This window comes from Xiphophorus couchianus, chromosome 24 (genome assembly GCF_001444195.1).
Source record: "Xiphophorus couchianus chromosome 24, X_couchianus-1.0, whole genome shotgun sequence".
NCBI classification, from domain to species: domain Eukaryota; kingdom Metazoa; phylum Chordata; class Actinopteri; order Cyprinodontiformes; family Poeciliidae; genus Xiphophorus; species Xiphophorus couchianus.
In genome coordinates, this window is record NC_040251.1 from 7,712,221 (window position 1) to 7,732,305 (window position 20,085).

Consider the following 20,085-nt stretch of genomic DNA (forward strand, 5'->3'; position numbering starts at 1 on the left):
CCAGAATCTGACTTTTTAAAATGGCTTTTAACTTAAATAGCTAAAATCAAATTACCTTAACATATATATAAAAAGAAATGTAGGTTTTAGAAATGTTTTTTTTTAAAGTAACGACTTTCATTGAATTTCCTCAATAGCAGTAAAATTTGAGATTTATTTCATATTTTTGTGGGAAATACTTTTTTTTTTTGCATTATTTTCCAGATATATCTTCTATTGTTCTTTATCTTAATGTCTATAAATATAAATGACTCAGTGGTTCTTAAAGAAAAATTTAATTTAGTAGAATAAAAAAATAAATGCTTTGTGGCTCTAAGCAGGTTAGATGCTGGACTGAAAGTGAAAAATGTCTCTGGGTTATAAACATGGCAGAACCCAAGTATAGACCAGTTATTAATATTTAAAGCCGATAACTCCAACAGGTTAAGATTTGAAAACCTCAACAAAAAAAATAAATCTTCTGGGAATGTAATGTCACACAGTGAAAATCTTCAAAACAAGGAATCGTTCTTGCAGGATTAATGGTCTTGCACACTAAATAACTCAAAAACGTCTCACAGATGAGATATATCATGAACCTAAATAAAAACATAAACCCATTTTTAAATGCACAATGTTTCTCATTTACTAGCAGCTGATATTCAACCCATGACAGACATATTTAGCATATAAATGACTAAAAATATCTTAATTTATCTGCAATTTACTGCTGAATAAAGCGTAAAAAGAAAATCACATTTTATTTTATACGTATAATCTGCTAATCCCAGATAATCCACTCATCTGACAGGCCAGGAACTGTTAAAAGCAACAATTCAAAGCTGGTTCAAAATATTCAAAATATATAACAGGTTCAAAATATTCACCGGTTAATGAAACACAAACAAAATGTTGCTTTTTTCTTCCATTTTATTTAACAAACGTTCCACAGATCCATCCAATGTGACACTCAGAAGTTCCTGCAAGTCGGAATAATAATAAAAAAAGAAAAGTTAGAGCATAAAATAATTACCAAAAACAAATCAACTTTATGTATTAAATGCATCTTACAGCAAAACCATCTGATATTTTGGTTACGTTTCAGTAACGCAATATTTGAAATATCCAACAGGCTAATTACTATTTATACTTAAAATCTTTTCACAGAAAAGATTAATTAATAATGTGGATGAATAAACTTTAGTTTTTGCAGACGAATTAAACTTTGTTAGATTCTAGATTTGGTTCTTTTGTCCAATTAGAACAGTTTTAGCTTAACACTTTGTTTATAACAGGACAGTTAGCATCTGAATAATCTGAACCTGATTATATTCTCAAGTTGAAAACTAGAGAATATATTCCTACTTTGCAACAACGCCGTCGTCCTTGGCCAGCCTCAGGATGGAGTCGTCAGATTCTCCCTGCAGAAACAGGAAAGTTCAGGTTCCAACTCCACTGATTTTATTCACTTTATACAGAAGAGAAAAGGGGCCAAGAAAAAAAAATTATTCTGGACTTTTTCTCAAATTCTTAGGAAAAAGTCAGAATTCTGAGCTTAAAGTTAGAATAGTGAGAATTCTAAGAAAAATCATCAGGATTCGGACCCCAAAAAAAGTCAAAACTGACTTAAACCCGTCAAAATTCTCAGCAAAAAACATCTGGATAATCAGGAAAAGAAATTATCATCAGGATTCGGAGAAAAACAAACAAAAACAAAAATCCATCAGAATTCTGAGAAAAAACGTCCGAATCCATTTCCCCCCCCAGTGGCCCTGAACTGGGGGGGGGGGAGGAAAGAAAGAACTGGGGACGTCTTCTGTAACGTTCCCAGTCAGAACCAGTGAAGGTGTACTGTCTGCTGGCGGATCAGACCATGTGAACCACTCAGGGAACCCGGCTCCGGGTTCTTATGGACTCGGTACTCAGTGAAGCACGGTGTGTTTTCACATTCTGAGAGCTGCCATTAAGTTTAGTCTAAAGCACGACGAAACCTTCAACACATTCCTGGGTTTGGAGCGCCAACAGGAAGCGGGTCGGCCTTTCCTGGTGTCATTTTGTTAAGAGGGTGAAAACATTTATGGCTGCAACTCTGCAACTTAGTGGTTCATCTTTCCTGCTTTGTTTGAACAGTTATGAAACTGATTTGGTTCCTTTTAACACGAGGAACCTTTAGCTTGGGGAATAAACCTGCGTGTTCTTCAGCCAATCAAAACGCAGCAGTTGTTTAATGATACAGGAAAGTACCACAGGTAAGACAAAATAAAAAAAGTCAAACAGAGCCGCGTTGTGAGTGGAAAGAGTCCCGTCTGAAAGCACCTGCCGCTAAAACCAAGGGGTCCGTTTATCTGGAACTTCACATACAAGTTAAAGAGAAATGTCCTAAAAAAACAATCACAAAATAAACTACAACTAGATGTTCATAATACTTCAGAACACTTTATTAAACGATAAATATATTAATATTTTTCACACTTTATGCATAATTCTGACCCAACTAGACCCCGACTAAATAAAAAACATTGACTAATACTCCAGCAAATTTAAAAGGTGTTAAAGTTTTAAAAATGTTGATGGAAATTTGTTTCTAGAATAAAATAAAAAGCAAATGCATCAAATTAACAAAAATGTCTGAAAAGATCAGCTTATAAAAGCATTAGAGCTGAAGCGATTAATCAAACTAATCATGATGAAATTGAAATAACTGTCAACTAATTTAGCTATTGATTAATTAATTGGAGTTTGAAGACTCAAAAAAGGGAGAAAAAAAAACTAAACAAAATTATAAACATTTAGTTTTTAAGATGAAAAAAATCCTTTATTTGTAAATATTTTCTATCCAGAACTTTTTAATTAGCAGTTTTAGCTTCACCTGATTTAAATTCTGTAAAAAAGAAAATCTTGATTTATCTAAAAAAATAAACTGATTAGTTCTGCAATGTACTGAAGTTAAATCAAGCAGAAATGTTGATGTTTGAAATATTTTTCCTTTGCTACAAATGATCAAATGTTCACTAAAGGAATGCTGATATTGTTTTTTAAGCAATAAAATGTTTATATTCTTATTTTAAAAATGAGTTATTTCTACCTTTAATGCATTTCTAATATTGTATAAAAAGAAAAATATGCACAAGTGTTGGGTGAGTTCTACTGCTAAAATCAATAATTTGTGTAAAATTAATTTTTCTTGGCAATTATTTAGTTTTTAGTATTTTATTCATTGTTCTATTAAAATTTTTGACAATATTATTGCTATTTCGTCTTCTTTTGAATACTTATTAAAATAAACTACGTTTGAAAAAGGTTTATTTATCAGCTAAAAACTAAAAATATTTTAACAGTTTAGTTTAACTAAGTTCCTGTGTATAGAGAAATGTGTTTCTGTGTTTTGATGAATGCAGAAGAAGGTTGAAATCTGCTCTTTGTTTGTGTTTCCAGCAGCTGTAGACGTACCATCCTGCGAATGGCTCCACAGATGGCGTAGGTCTTGGACTGACCGTTGAAGCGGCCGGTCACTTTGTCGACCTAAAGGGAGAAAACCAAACAGAGGAACTCATATTTACCCTTTAGAGAGGGAAAAACGTCTCATTAAGTGGAAACAGAAGGGTTTGATTTGCATGTTAGCGTTAAAATAAGCAGAAGTGCGTGACCCGGTCAGCTCAACCCGAGTCCCAACAACAACAACATGTTTACAGCAAAACTCGACACTGAAGTGAAACTTTACAGGATGATTATCAATCTGGTTCTGTTTCATGTTGACAAACGTCTGGTTGATTATCAGCTTCCAGCAACAGGGACTCAACAGCAACGGAGATTTTTTTCCTCAACAGCCGTTTAATGTTGAAATCTAATTTATGCAAATTACACCTAAATCACGGCCGCCTCATTCATGCTCATCAGCTTCGTTAAACATTCAATGGATGTTCGGATGTTTTTACTGCATGGCTTTCCAGCTTGTAGTACCGCTACGTCACCACCAGAGGGAGCAAAGCAGCTCTAAAACTTTGCAGATGACATTAAAACTTTTAACATCTGATCTCTTAACCTCAACCTGTGTCTGGTTGATACTTCATGAGGAGAATGAAGTGTTTTCCAAATCTGCCAAATAAAATTCAATAAAAGGAATCGAGCGTCGGTTTGTCAGGTTTTCAATAACTCAAATTTAAGACTTTTTATGAGCTTTATGAAAGAAATGGTACCACTTGTGAGATAAACAAAAAATCTAGTCAGATTTTTACTTTAGTTTATTTACCACTCTTTTTAATCTTTTTCTTCACTACCTGGCACATTTAATTATATGCACACAAAAAAAGGTCATAAAAAAGTTTAGTTTTTTCTTGCTGGCTAGCTGCTAACATACCATTGGTAGCTAACTTCGCTATTTAGTCATGAATATCGTAGGTCTTAAATTTAAATTATAAAGGTCTTAAGCTCTTAAAAACCTTAAGCTTGAGTTGGTGAAACCTGCAGAAACCCTGTATTAGCAACTTGTCAAAACACGAAGATGTGTGAAAATAAAAGTTTTGACTGGCAAAAAAGTCCAGCAAGAAAACAATTACAGAGAATAAGCAAGATTAAATAATGCTGTCTAAATCAATCGCATGATAAATGAAAACGAGCTCAATAATTTCCATTTGAATAAATTTATTGTTTTTTTCTTTTCTCTCTTTCTACCAAAAACTGGATGATAAAAATCTTCCGCCTGGTGTTTTTCCTTTTCTATTTGAAGGAAAAGTTTGTTTAGAGAGACTTCATAATCCATTTTATTTGTTTCTGTAGTTTTAGTTATTTATTTGGGATATTTAAAATGTCTTCCAGTTTCCAGTGCTAATTGTCAATTAGAAATGAAAGTTTATTGATCTTTGAGAAAGTGTTCTTGTAATATTATGCCATAAACATTATATTACATGGTCTTAAAACAGCAATATTATCATTTATCGCAATAACTTCTGGGACAATATATTGTTCAGTAAAATTGAACATGACAGATCTGGTCAATACTATATTAAAATATAGGTATACATTTATTTTGATGGAGTTAGTGACTGAGCCGAGCAGCAGATACATTTTCTTTAATCTACTCAACACAAAGCAATAAAAATAAAGTTTAGCAACAATCAACACACCTGTGACGTCTGATCATCAAAAACTCCAGATGACGATATTTGAAATGATTTCTTTTTTATTTAACCACAAATCCATGCCGACTTCTGAGCCAAATAAAATATATTAAATGTAAATTTTTTATGATTATTTTTGGCTTTCAAAATCTGGGAAATAAAAATAATTATTGTAATTTTTAAAAACTAAAAACAGTGGTTTGCCTTAGACTGAAACTGGAGTTGAGATTCCTTTATAAACCGAAAGTTCAGTTTAATTTAGCGGAGCAGAGAAAACACCAGCGTGGCACAAACAGGCCAGACGAACCGAAAAGCTGTAATATTCTGACTTTACCTCAGCGATGTTGATCTGGATGGAGGCGTGGTCCTTGGCGCCGATGATTCTGTTGCTCGCAGAGCTGCAACAACAGATTTAGTTGATCTGTCAGTGGCAGAGCGGTACACATATATAACAAGCTCATATTTTATTGGAATTAGACAAAATGCGGTTGAATTAGAGAGTATGTTGCAATTTTTAGTTTTTGTACATTTAATTTGTCCAAAGGTAACACTTTTGGGAAAAGTTTCCTCACAACGCCAGAAATTGTCGACCTTAGTTTTAAAAATCCAGACTTGGCTGGTGAGAATTACATAATTTAGAATAACTGGTATACCAAAGGTGAACATAATTATTCCTACCCCTGACAGATTTACATTTAAGGTTCCCTGTGACTATTAAGTGTTAAACAGCTTGCCCTATTAGAGGCAACAAGCTGTCCAGCAGGTGAAGGAGCAGAAGAAATGACAATGAGCTGCTGTTCAGCGAGTGATTCAGATCTGATCTCTCCTCTCTTTACCGTCTTCCTGAAAACAAACGCAGCAGACTAACTAGGACTGCAGGGTTGGAAACAGATTAAATCTGTGGTATAAATTCAATTTACAAGAGTCGAACCAGCAACTCTTCTAAAAGAAACATCATTTTAAATCTGAATCTGTAATAGCTATAAGAATCATTTATGGCTTAATCATAACTGAAAACTAATTATCTGTTCGTGGATGCAAAATAAACTACAACACATCTGACCACGCCCAGTTTAGATGATTTTAAACTGAACTATGTTTCTATGGTTGTTCTCCAAAACTGAGATCTGACAAAAAATGCTTCACTTTCCTGAAGTTTTAAATAAAAAAAATGCTTTCAAATGTGAAGTTGGCAATGAAGAAATAAAAATAAAAAATGTATTCCAAGTAATTGAAGGGAAAGTAGCACACTTGACATAACAGTGTTTAATTCACTGCAGCTCCATCACACTTAGATTATAGAGAAGCCAAAAGCTTGAACATTAGAAAAAAAGCAAATATTACTTTAAAAGAGAATTATGCATTTAAAAAGTTTCTATTCAAGCAGATGATGCAAATCACTACTTGTAAACATTTCCTATAGATCTGGAGGTGCATTATATTGTATTTGTCACTTTATGCATTTTATTTTAAAGAGTAAAAATAAAAATATTAAAAATATATACATATACTCCTAAATGACAAAAAATGTCCCATTCAAGGTCACCTCCACTTTTTGTTTTATTTAAGGGAAGTAAACATTTTATCTTGTTTAAAGATTCTGCAATTAAGTTTCAGCGTTTTATAAGAGCTTTACAGTTTTATCCCTTTAAAATAAAATTATGTTGATCAATTATTCCACCCTTTCTTTTTTCTGCCACTTCAATATATAGTTTCTTTATATTTTCATCATATAAAAGAACTTTAATTGCCTCATTGCAGATTGTCTATTCAAAAATTGGCCTTTTTATAACCAGTGAAAATGCTAATCATTTATATAACAAACATACTGACAATCATGTAATTCTTCAGTTTTGAGTCAGAAACATTTGAGAAGTTTTAATATAAATACAGGAAAGGAAAAAAACAAGAGAATGTTTATAATTATGCAGCTTCTTTAGTTTAAAACTGACCGACATAGCATCGTGTAAATTAAGCTGTAGCTACTGTTCAGCTGAATAATTATAAAAACTCACCATTTGCGTGGGACGTACAGGTCCACAAATTCACCAGCGTCGTTCTGCATTTTGAAGGTTGTGCAGGAGGTCGACTACAAACCTGGAAAACAAACAAAAAACGTGACCACTGGACTCTATAGCCGAATGGTTTGAAGGAAATGTGATTTTAGAAAGCCAAGAAGCAAAATGCAGACATGGATGTGATGACGGGAGCCAGAGACTAACAGAGCAGCTAGCGGCTAACCCCGTTAGCATGCGGACAGCACGGCCGCATGCGGCTGCTTTACACACACGAACATCCTTTATTCACGCAACATAACAGCAGCTAGCGACAACAAGTAACAACCAGACAGTTCAATATAACATTAACTACATTAATAACCATAAAACACTGCCGTGATAAACTGAAAGCGGAGTTTTAGAACATTTAGAAACCAGAGCCGAGGAGATACCCACCGCTTACGACAAATGGCCGACAGGAAAAGGAAGAGCTGTTTTTCCGGAAATGAAAAAGAAAAATCCCTTAATGTTTTTATCGCCACCTGCTGGTTTTTAGCTGCAATCACAAACACCAAGTGCACAGAAATTTGTGTCTACATGTTTTCCTTATTAAAAAACAATGCTTTGAACAATGTTTTGAAGAGCAGAAAATACAACTTTACACAAACAGAACCAAAAAACAAAACAAGGTTTAAGAAAATACCGGAGATTGCTTTTATTTTTCTATTTTTATCTTATACATTGAAAATAGCAGCAGAAAGCAGTTTAAAATATGTACAGTACAGACCAAAAGTTTGGACACACCTTCTAATTCAATGGGTTTTCTTTATTTTCATGACTTTATAAGGCAAGAAATCCCACTTATTAACCTGACAGGGCACACATATGAAGTGAAAACCATTTCAGGTGACTACCTCTTGTAGCTCATCAAGAAAATGCAGAGTGTGTGCAAAGCAGTAATCACAGCAAAAGGTTGTTACTTTGAAGAAACTAGAATATAAGGGCTATTTTCAGTTGTTTTACACTTTTTTGCTTAGTGCATATTTCCACATGTGTTATTCATAGTTTTGATGCCTTCAGTGTGAATCTACAATGTCAATAGTCATGAAAATAAAGGAAACTCATTGAATTAAAAGGTGTGTCCAAACCTTTGGTCTGTACTGTATATAGTGGCAGAATGCAAATAAAATGAGTTTTTTTATTCCTAATAACTTCTGAACTATTTTTTAATGTTCTGAAAAGAATCTGCACTATTACACATTTCTTGTTTTAATTGTTACATTTAAATGTTTTATATAATCAACTAGAATGTATAATTAGACAGAGAAAAACAGATTGAAAACAAAAAAATGTTAAATTATGATTAATTCATTAAGGGAAAACAACAGGCCTCATTCATTAAGGTCATGGTTTATATGGTAAACAATAAGGAAAACACTGGAATAATTGCCTCTATGGAAGAACTTCAAGGCCAAATGTTTCCAGCAAAAAAGAAACACAAAGCCTCGTCTCACAGTTACTGAAAACCAGTAGACGTGATCTCTGTTTGAGATAAAAAAAAAAACCCCAGATGTTTCTGGAAGGTGTTTTTCCCCATCTAGCTTAACTCTAATATTAGTAAACCCACAGTCAAACATGGAGGTGGGGGTGTGATGATGTGGGGTTGCTTTGCTGCTTTAAGACCTGAAACATGAACTGTGAGGTCTCTGTGAGGGAAAAAAATGTGTGGTCATGCAGCAGGGCAATGATCCTGAACGCACCATCACTTCCAATGTCTCAAAAAATAAAAATAAATAAAATTGTAGGTACAAGCACTATTTTGTTCCCACAGCAGTTTCTCTTTTTAATGCAGGACAAGGTTGGAGGACTCACACCTGATTGTTAGTGTTTGTAGCAACTTTTGGTGGACAATAATGTAAACTGCTGTTCTCTTCCCATTATTTGTATTTGACGTCCTTTTTGGTATGTTTTTTTTTCTTTACATTGATACTTTGTCTTTTAGTTTTTATACTTGCTGTAACATCAATTGCTCATTTTTTGACAAATAAATCTGAATCTGTATCTAAAATAAAATTAAGATTTTGGTCAAAATCTGGATTTAAACTTGAGCCTTTCTTGCTTGAAAATTCTTCCTATGTGACTGAAAGAAGAGTTGAATTAAATAATTTTTGTAGTTTGTAGGAAAGAACAGGAGGTGGGTCGACACGGTCCTCGTCTGTCCCAATGTGGGTGTTGTTTTGGTCCGTTCTTCTTGTTTTGGTCCATTGTTGTTGTTTTGGTCTATTCTGGTATGGTGAACGTTAATGACAATTTTGACGCCATACAAAATACAAAAGTTTTGTATGGCGTCACACAAAACTTGTGTGACGCCATACAAGTGCATTTTGGTAATCATGATAACCGAGCAGAGTAGAGATTTTCTCCAGCAAGCAGAGAAATTCTTCGACGTACGGTGTCCGTTATCCTGCAATAGCTAGCCCCGCCCACTTCATCACAACCCTCCGGGGCTGACTACTGACCAGTTCTCTGTCTAACAGGTCCGGAAAATCTCTAAGACCTGGGTATTACCCTAAAAGAGATCTATAAGAGATAATCTATTTAAACTGGTGTCGAAAGCGATTCGTCTAGCTCTAACTACCTCCAATCCAGAAGTTACGACCCTTTTCAGTTAAGAAACAGTCAGCTGAGTAGCCCTCACAGCTGCGTAATTCCAATAACCACTCCTGTTAACGGTAGCTCGCTTTCTAAAATATAACTTGCTCTTGGAACCGGCTAGATAAAATTTAGTGACTTGGATGTAAGTCCCTGGGTCATTATTTTACTCTCACCAAAGGAAATTATGAAGCCTCCTTTTCACTAGAACCATGTACCTTAGTTTTACCTTTATTAAAAGAACTGAAAAAATGATTAAATGACTCAATTAATTCCAATGTCCACCAACTTCATTAGAATTTTAGAGTAAGAATTTATTAAGCAAGCTTAAGCAGGGGTATGTGACATACAAATCAATAATCAATTGTATACAAGTCAAGAGCAGTGTAATAAGATCAACATGTATAATCATACCCTCCTGTCTCTTTCCCTAACCTATGTCGCAGATTCTGAGATAGCTTTTTAGGAAGCGAATTCTACTCATACCCAGTTGGTGATGGATCTTTGGCAACAGGAACGTCCGAAAACCTTGGTCTGAATCTTTATCCTTTGTGTGAAAAAATCCTCTTTAGAATGGAAACAAAGTAGAGAGGGTTCAATTGCTTTTGAAAACCCAACTCTTTTATCCCTCCGGGACCTTTGTCCTTTCTCCAAGTCTGTTGCAATGTTTGGGTTGAGGTGAGACCGACGATCGAATCAGGAACCCGGGTTGGACGATTGGAACTTGTCTCCCTTTAGCGGCAAGAAGCTTCAGCTTTCCCCGTGGCTCCAAGGTGTGGTCTGCTCGATCTGCTTCTTCTGTTAGCTCTACTTCGGTGCCGCAGACAAAGAACAAGAACTTCTCCTTTTCCGTCTGCTTATATACAGTTCTCTGCCATATATGTGTATGGGGAGTGTTAGTTTACGTGGTCTCGGCCCCTCCTGTCTGCTGGCTGGGATGGAAAGTACCGTCCTTTCCTCAGCGTGTTGTTCTTAGCCAACCATACCGCCCCACCCATCCTGTGCGTCTGGCCATCTGTTCAGAACTGCTTGCGACAGCAGGAACTCACAAGTTTTCCTTCTCCTTTTAACATTAAAAACTATGTGCTTTTCTCTGATTAACTTTTAAACACAGTCAATTATTAAAAACTTATGTGCTGATTTCCATTAAGCATATTTCCATTAAGCATTAATCATAAGCATTAATCACCTCTTTCACTTATTATATATCATCAAACCTTAATCATTTCATTGTCGTCATGTTATTACAGATCATGATTCGTACACTTCAGAATCATTCAGTAAATCATTCAGTGATTACTTACATACAGTCATTTTACCTATTGTATTCATCCATATTCAACTTAATCATTATCAAAACACTCAATCATTATAAATCAAAACACAAGATTGCTTTATTTCCTTCAGGCTTTCCTGCACCTGTTTCTGCGTGTACCTGGATAGATCTCAAACCCCCTACCAGTTTTCTTGACAACGGACCCATATGCTCACGTGGGGTCTCTTTTACCACCTCAACTTTTGGAATGATTATGACGCCATAGTTTTGGTCTGTTCTGGTCGTTTTGGTCTGTTCTGGTAGTTTTGGTCTGTTCTGGTAGTTTTGGTCTGTTCTGGTTGTTCTGGTCTGTTCTGGTAGTTTTGGTCTGTTCTGGTAGTTTTGGTCTGTTCTGGTTGTTTTGGTCTGTTCTGGTTGTTTTGGTCTGTTCTGGTTGTTTTGGTCTGTTCTGGTTGTTTTGGTCTGTTCTGGTAGTTTTGGTCTGTTCTGGTTGTTCTGGTCTGTTCTGGTTGTTTTGGTCCGTTGTCAAGAACAGTCTGAATAAAAAAGCAAAGCTCAGTTTATCAGTCCATCGTTGTTTTGTCACTTATCAGATATGAATCATGACAGATTTAAATTCCTAGGCAAAACTGTTTATATATAAAAAAAAACAATTATGCCATGTTTATTTTTTACTTTTATCATGTAATGCATCTGGATTGCAGACATTGAGTCATGAGGTGCAGTGTGAGGTGGAGAGGCAGACGCTGAGGATCCAGGTTTAAGTGAAAAAACTGAGTTTAATGATGATAATGTCTGAATATTCAAAACAGTCCAAAACCCTGTCAGCACTGCACAGCGGGAAAACAAAGCTCAGCACTGGTAGCACAGGTACACGAATGGACATGAATGAAAAAACAAACAACTGACTGTTGGTAGACAAGGACCCGACAAAGACACAGACACACAGGTGACACTAAATACACAGGAAGGTAATCAGGGAACGAGAAACACCTGGGAGTAATCGAGGGGAGACAGGACAACGAAGAGACTCAAGGACACCGAAAACTCAAAAATAAACACAGAAAAACACAGATCACAACACATTGAAGCTTTGCTATTCAAATATGTTTCATTGAGAACAGTTTTCAGTTTCAGTGCTGCTTGGTTTTCATTTGGAGTTTCAGTGTTTGAATACTTTAAATGTTATTTTCTAACACAGTCAAAAATGAACGGGTGTCATTTTCTGTGTCTCACCTTTCCATTTATGAGAAACAGATGTATTTATAAAAATATTTTTGAGTTTCAGTTCCTCTTGTTTTACTACGGTTATGGATCAAACCATTCCAATGATTTCCAAAATGCAGCATTAAAATTTTATTTGCATTGTGGAAACACAACCTTACCAAAGGTCACCAAGCAAAAAAAAGGTCACAAATGTGGGAGATATTACTATTCGGAAGCAGAAAATATTTCATTAAGTCATAATAAAACCACATCAACTAAAGTTTTAACATCAATTACAGTTTCATTTTTTGTTTGTCTTTAAGACAAACCTGACAAGGTTCAATGCGAGAATCTTACAGCTTTGAATATAAAAACATGTCAAAGTTTTTATGTAGTTATTTGGAAAAATTAATGTAAACCAGGTATTATTTTACATCCACTGTATTATAACATTAAATAAATAAATGAAAAACAAGTTCATGGTCATAACATGACAAAAGGTGGAATATTATCACATTCAATGCAAAATAATAAATTGTAACTTTAAATTTTTAGAAAGGTTTTCAGCTCCTTTTTCTAGTATTTGCTGTAGGAAATGGGAATAGCGTTCGGATATGAATTAAATTATGGCAAAGTTTTCTTTTTATTAAACGTGAGAATCGCACTTTTTTCTACATGAAATCTAACAAAGTTAAAGTGATCAGACATTTTTATTTGGCTCGAATGTGTTTGTACGTGAATCACACAAAGGTTTAAATAAATTTTGAAAATAAATTGGGAGTAAAGATCAGAGGATCTTTTAAAGGGGCGGTTATCCCGTAATGACTGGGTGGACAGTAATTTCAGGAACCCATAGGAAATGATTATTATAAAAATAAAATATATATATTATCAAAATGACTCTTTATACCAAAAAGGTTGTTGTTGACAATAAAACAAATCATTTTAGTTTAGTGTCATTTAATTAATAATTACACACAAGATGGTGTTTAATAACTAAAGAAATATGATTTATGACATTTATTATTGCACCAATAACCAGTAAATGTTTGATCATTTTTAATAAGAACTAAAAATTTTATTTTGCTACATTTTTATGACGACTGAAAGATTCTGATGATGAAACCAAACCAAAATACTCACTCTTATATCTATTTAAAACATTTATAACACATTTATTATAAATAAAATAAAGGTTTTGAGTTTTATTTAAAAAATGTTTTTATCTACATATGTCTTTATTATTGTTCATTGCTAAACATTATTAGTTTCCCTGAACTGGGATGTTCAGGGAAACGTAAAAAAGAAATATTGTGAGGTTTTACAGAATATGTTTTGTATGATTTAATAAAAAAAAGAAACTTTTTCCAACAATAACAAACATTGTGCAAAATTTCAGTTTAAATCACTAAATGATTTTCAACAAAATTTAAGAAAAATGGTAAAAGTTGTCGACATTTATTATTATTTTGTTGTTTTATTAAACTATTTTATCTTTATCCTAATTAAATTATCTTGATTATGTTGAAACATGCATCCCTTCAGAATGAGACCATCGATGTGATTTGCTGTGACATACAAAAATAAAACAAAAAGTCAACACTTTCTGATAATACTCATAATTTATTGCTTTTTTCTTGAAAGACCCAGCAGTAACAACCTCAAAGACAAGCAAGTAAATACATTCAATTTTCTGCAGGACAGAACACCAGAGAAGACATAATACAGAAAAATATTATCTATGAAAAAGATGATATTCCAAAAATGAATATCTTATAAAACATTTTCTGAAATGTACCAAAATGCTAAAAAATACAAGAATATCTGAAGATTTTATTACATGTGAAAACATGTAGATGTATCTCATGTCACTGACATGTGTTTCTATTTTAATGACGTTTTTCAATAAAAATAAAGTTAAGTATTTCAATAAAAATACTTGTATTGTATGTGGTGTACACATCAAAAAGACAAATAAATAGATAAATAGTGAAGAGTTAGGAGGTGATATTCCACTTTTTGACGCATGTGCATCCGACAGACACCTCTACGGGACAGCCGCACCAGTGGTGCTCGGTGCCGTTGCGAACCCGTTCGAAAACATAAACCTCGATGTGGATGGGCTTAGCGACCAAGTTGTTGTCGCCGCAGGTGGAGCACACAGCCTGTTGGATGGGGAAGTGTTCAGATCCTGACCTGCAAATGAATCAAGAACAAGGAACAGGTTCATGAGTACAGAGAATCAGTCCAGGACGTCAAGCTGAGTCAGAGCAGCACATTTCAGAAAGACGGCAGTTCAAAGCGCTTTATAGCACAAAAGCATAATAATTACAAAACAAGCAATAAACATAACATTTTATCAAATGCTGTCAACAAAATCATGAAGCAAATACACATAAAATCCGTTTGTTCACTCGCCCTTCAATCCTGGTTATGTCGTTGAGGTGACAGAAGGCCGACTTTGTAACTGTCTTTATGTGTTTCTGAAGGTTCAGGCCTGATCTCTAGTTTCTATCTGTAGCAACTGAAACTGTTTCTGTTCAGATGGAGAAAATCATGGCGCCTCCACGCATTGATGGGTTCAAAGTCACATGATGACATAATATTTAAGCCTGCTGCAACAAATCAATCAATCAATAAATCAATTGCTTATTGTGATTCTGTCAACCAGTGTCATTGCTTTTGAACTGTTGTGTAATTTGTTTTAAACTTGTGCGTGTGTTTTAGTTTACTTTTACTTTTGTGTAACAGGTTGTTGCAGATTTCTGCCCAGATTAAAATGAGATCTAGATCTCAATAATAAAAAAATGAATCGCATAATAAATCATTTCCATTTGCATCGTTTATTTATACCAAAAATGATGGTGAAAATCTTCAGTCTGGTGTTTTGGTCTCAACTAGCTCTTATTTTGAAGGGTAATTTTGTTCACAGAGACTTCATAATTTATTTTATTTGTTGTTTTGTTTTTTATGTTGGATATTTAAATTGTCTTCCAGTTCCAGTGTTAAATGTGTGTTGAAATTTAAAGTTTATTCATCTTTTAGATGAATAAACGTTTCTGCATTACGATTATATTACTTAAAAATGGTCTCAAAACAACAATATTATCGTTTATGGTGACATTAGTTCAGATCAGTTCCTGGACTTTTCCTCTTTCTCTAACTGTGAAATGTGTTTTTCTCATTTTATAGAAAAGTGTTTTCACCTTATTTCAAAAGTCCAGGGTGAGACGGAAGAGTCCTTCAGCTCAGACACGTGTCTGAAGCACGACCCATGAAAATCCTTCGAAAGCTTGCAGTTTTGACCACAGACAGATTTGCTGTTTGCTGTTCCCATCAGAACCAGAACCACCTGGAAGGAAAAACGAAACATTCAGAGTCAAAAACTGCTGGAAACTCGTCACTTGTGAAGAGTTGATTAAAGTTTCATAAGTTTTTTTATAGAAAAAAACAGATTTTGAAATATATTTTGTTATTTTGTAATTATGCTTTTTATATGAATAACTTTGGTCTTTAAGATACCAAAATTTCCACTTAACTTTATATTTTGGTCCAACTTATTATGCAATTTTAGTAATTTTTTAGACATACTTTACTATCAATCAATCAATCAATCAAATTTTATTTGTATAGGACATTTCAGCAGCAAGGCATTTCAAAGTGCTTTACATCATTACAAACACAGAAACACAATGCAATATAGAATCAATAATCAAAACACGACATCCAGTCAGGTTCCATCAATAAATTTGTAATTGATTACATTAAAATAATGTTGAAGTAGAGCTACTCTTACTTGATTACAATTTTTTCACTGCAAAAACTCAAAATCTTACCAATTATTTTAGACAAAACTAACTGAAATGTAATTTTTCAGCAGAAAATATGAGCTTGTTTTAAATCAATGTTTCCTTAATATTGACGAAAAAATAACTTGTTTCACTTACAGCGAGACATAATCTGCCAATTAAACTAATACTTTTTCATGAGCATTAGGCCATTATTGAGTAAAAACAAGCTCGGATTTGTTCCTGAAAGAGCCTCAGGTTGCAGTACTCACCAGGAGAGCAGAGAGGATGGAAGCGGCCGCAGAAACCATCATGTCGGTGTGTTTGTGTTGTTTTCCGGGAGAGGATGCCTGGAGTGGCGCTACGCTCTGCAGCGAGCTTTTTATCCTGACAGCGATGATGTAAGAGCGCATTTGAATGCCAAGGAATCACCGCGGGGGCGAACACCGGGAGGTGCCTGGGTTATTTTGGTGGATGTGATTGAATGTGTGTTTGATTTACAGCGTGAAAGGAAGAAAAACGGGGGATTTCTCAGACTGGACACTGTGGATCCACGTTTCATGAAACGCACAAACTAGACAATGGATAGCAATCCATTGTCTAGTTTGAAATATTTTAATAAATAAATAAATAATAATAATAATAATAATTTTAAAAAAATAAATAAATCAGTTTTATATGTGAAAATCTATTTTAAAAAATCATAGTGTGAAATTGTGGGTGCAGAGTAACACTACTTCCTCATACTTTTAATCAAGTGAAAGTAAAAAGTAGTCATTTAAAAATGACTCCAGTAAGAGTAAAAATGAATTTGGTAAAAAGTCAACCAAAATATTAATAATTTAATCTTTGAAAGTCACATAATCAGATGGGCCAACATGCAAAGTTCAGAGGAAAATTTGCTGTTTTAAGGACTAAAAAGACAATAATTTATATAAGTAACAAAAATAATAAAATCTGGCAAAAGAAAAAATTTTCCAAATTAATTTATTTCAATAAAAAACGTATAAAATTGTAATAAAAACTGCAGGTGTGTGTCTGTGTCTGGTGGATTTTTGGTTAAAACATGTTTGTTTTTCATCCAGAAATTTACTCAAATAAGAGAAGAAATACTTGAAATTAAAATGACTAAAAATAATCCTAAGAGTACATTAAACATGTAACTAATTACTCCCCGTCCGTGGTTATTATTCTGTGTTCGCGTGGGTTGCAGAACATGGCGGCGGCTCCTACGTGGGTGTGACAGAGGACACCGGGATACCACCCCGTGACGTCACGCCCAAGCGTGGTGTGTAATAGTTGGGGAAGCTCAGTCAGGATCCCCCGCAGCCGAGAAAGCCTGGTGCTGCTTGCCGCGACACGCCTCCTGCGCAGGCTGCGTGTTTGCTCAGGATTCTTCCTTTTACTGGCCCTGGGTTATTATGACGCTTTCAATGAACCACAGGAACATAAAACCGGATTCAGGTGACACTTCAGAAATAGAGGAGATAAATCAACCGTGTGGAAATTTATGTGTTTTCAAAATGTTATTAAAGTTGAATTTTGTGCAACGTAAGATTCTGTGTTAAACAATATTTTTATCTTTTTTTTTTTTTTTTTTTTTTTTTAAAGCAAACACAAATAAATCTAAATATTATTGGAAAGGTGAAGTGACTCTTATTTTCATTCAGTTTTTATTTTATGTGGAAATATGTAGAAATGCTTATTTATTTCTTTTTTTAGTCATTATTCTCCTTTTTTTGGTACAATTTGTCCGTATTTCACTTTAATTTTTCATATTTATCTTGTACCCTGAGAGAATAAAAACAAAGCTTTTTGGCTACTCTGTCATTGTCTATTTTTAAATAAATAAACTACAACAAAATTGTTTATTTCATTAAATCAGGTGAAACATTAAAAATCATATCTATTTGTCACACACTGAGTGACGTTTTCTGCATTTATTCCTGTCAGGTGTAGTAATTTTGACTTCCTCTTCATTTTTAAATCAAACTACAATATTACACGAGATAAGAACAGCTTGGAGCTCATTTTACTAACGTAAAGGAAAAGACTGAAATAAACTTGACCAACTTTTACTTCCAGGGTTTAGTTTTGTCCTGAGGAGAGTTACGCCTGTTTGCAGATTTATTTGTAGCGCATGTCTAAAATATTTAAAATAAAATGCAGGTTGGGAAGCTGAAACATCTCGGTGCTACTTGAGGAATGATGTTCATTTTCCGGGCTGTTTTTCCAAGAAGGTAGTTTAGGAAAACTGCAGATGTTAGTTTCTGATGCAGCTTCCACACTGATTTAACTTTTTATGACCATATAGGACCATATATGTTTCAAATAAATAATCCCTTAATATTGATGAAAAAGTTCTAGTTATACTGGCAGATTATTTCACTTATAACATGGGAAAATATCTTGTTAAAAGTGAAACAATCTGCTGGTGGAACTAAAATTTTATAATAACAAGCTGCAGTTTCTTGTATGTTATTTTATCTTATTTCAAGTTTTCTAAGATATTTGTACTGGAAACCGGAGAAAAATACTTGTTAAGAGTTTGTGTTTTTGCAGTGCATGTGCATATTGATTCATATTAAGGTACATTTATTGTTTGAACTATTAAAATATTCAGTTCTAAGCATTTTTAGAAGGAGTTTCAGTTAAAGATTTTAGTCTCTGTATTTTCTATTTTCTGATCTTAAACATCCCACACTGAATTTTTTTTGTCCTGTCTTGTATCATTATTATTATTTTTAAAATGATTTTGTTGAACCACAATTCAAACGCAATGTCTGATTTTTATTAGTTAGTTTGCAGTAAATATTTATTTCTAATGTCATTTGTCAATTTCAAGATATTTCGATGACCGTTGTGAGTTTTTGGTCGGTAGCTGAGGAGTACCAACAAGTTTATCTCTAAGAGTTGGACATTTAATCGCAGTATAATCCATACAAACTTACTGGGACCACTGGAATAGAAAAAAATACCAGTATATTAGTTAAGAGGCATAAATGCACTGCGTTTACATACAAGTATTTTTCTCTAGTTTTTAGTACAAATATCATAGAAAACTTGAAGACAAACTAACTTAGAAGTAACTTTACAGCAAGAAACATGACATTTGATGGGTAAAGTCAAACTCACACATTGTAATAATTATAGTTTTCAGAAAACAAAGCATTTCATTTCCTGTTCATGAGATGAGGTGCCAATATTTTGCAGGGCCGCAAAAACATCCATCCTACACCCGGGCACAAAGCACCGACCAGGGGGGTCCGAACTTTTTGTCCGGTGGGTCAAAGCTGCTGTATTTAAATTGTAGTTCCAAAACTTGAAAGTGTGTTAACTTATGAGGGTGTTAAGACCTTTGTAAATAAAAATTAATAATAATAACAAGTACATTTCCACCAACAAAACTCAGAAATTGAAATTTATCTCAGAAATTTACAAGAAAAAATGTCAAAAACTTAATATTTTTTCAAAAAGTGAAAATGTTCAACATGTGAAACTCAGAAATGTTCAAGTTTTTTGTAGAAAATCTCTGAGATTAATCTCAACATTTAATATTCTTTTTTTATTTTTATTTTTTATCTGTAATGGTCCTGATACGCTGTCTTAAATTTTGCACTCTTGCTGCATTAAAAGAAATGCAATGAATTTTCAGTTTCTTTTGGGCTCTATTGAACAAATCTATTCTCAGTAGTAAGAAAAGGATTTGGGTCACTTTCCTTTCAAAATGTTTGCTATATTTAGCCAAGTTTAATAAATGAAATAAAAGCTTATTTGGGTGCATCATTTCAATAAAAGTCTCTGAATAAACTTGTTGATTTGACCTTATTTTAAAAACACAAACACTTTGTGTTGCACTTTAAGTTTTCCACTGTAATCAAATTCAAATTGAAAGTCTCCATCTGCATCAACGGGTCGAATTTGGATCATTCTTGGATTGCCGTTGGGAACTCTTCTGATTTCTACACAGGTTGTTTCTTTTTAACAAGGTAAGTTTTCTAAAATGTGCCTGGAAGTGTTTATTTTAAAACTGGCAGCAACATGCTAAAACAACTCTGCAGAGTAAAAAA

The 20,085-nt window shown here is 33.9% G+C and overlaps 1 protein-coding gene across 1 annotated transcript; it reads right to left on the minus strand.

Moving 5' to 3' along the window:
• Positions 1 to 891: 891 nt before the first annotated feature.
• Positions 892 to 7,669, minus strand: rps21 (ribosomal protein S21). Its single transcript, XM_028011667.1, has 6 exons — positions 7,550 to 7,669; positions 7,112 to 7,193; positions 5,431 to 5,494; positions 3,430 to 3,501; positions 1,345 to 1,400; positions 892 to 959 (listed from the first exon to the last, which is right to left on the minus strand). The coding sequence occupies exons 2-6, from the start codon at positions 7,159 to 7,161 to the stop codon at positions 950 to 952; spliced, it is 252 nt and encodes an 83-aa protein (XP_027867468.1). The 5' UTR covers positions 7,162 to 7,193; positions 7,550 to 7,669; the 3' UTR covers positions 892 to 949.
• Between the last annotated feature and the right edge of the window lie 12,416 nt (positions 7,670 to 20,085).

Bases quoted from the DNA above. Each gene is read 5' to 3' on its own strand.
- rps21 (XM_028011667.1), bottom strand. From the start codon at position 7,161: ATGCAGAACGACGCTGGTGAATTTGTGGACCTGTACGTCCCACGCAAA. The intron at 3,502-5,430 runs GTAAAGTCAGAA...TTCTCCCTTTAG, and splicing joins TCCAGATCAACATCGCTGAG to GTCGACAAAGTGACCGGCCG. The intron at 1,401-3,429 runs GTACGTCTACAG...CTGTTTCTGCAG, and splicing joins GTGGAGCCATTCGCAGGATG to GGAGAATCTGACGACTCCAT.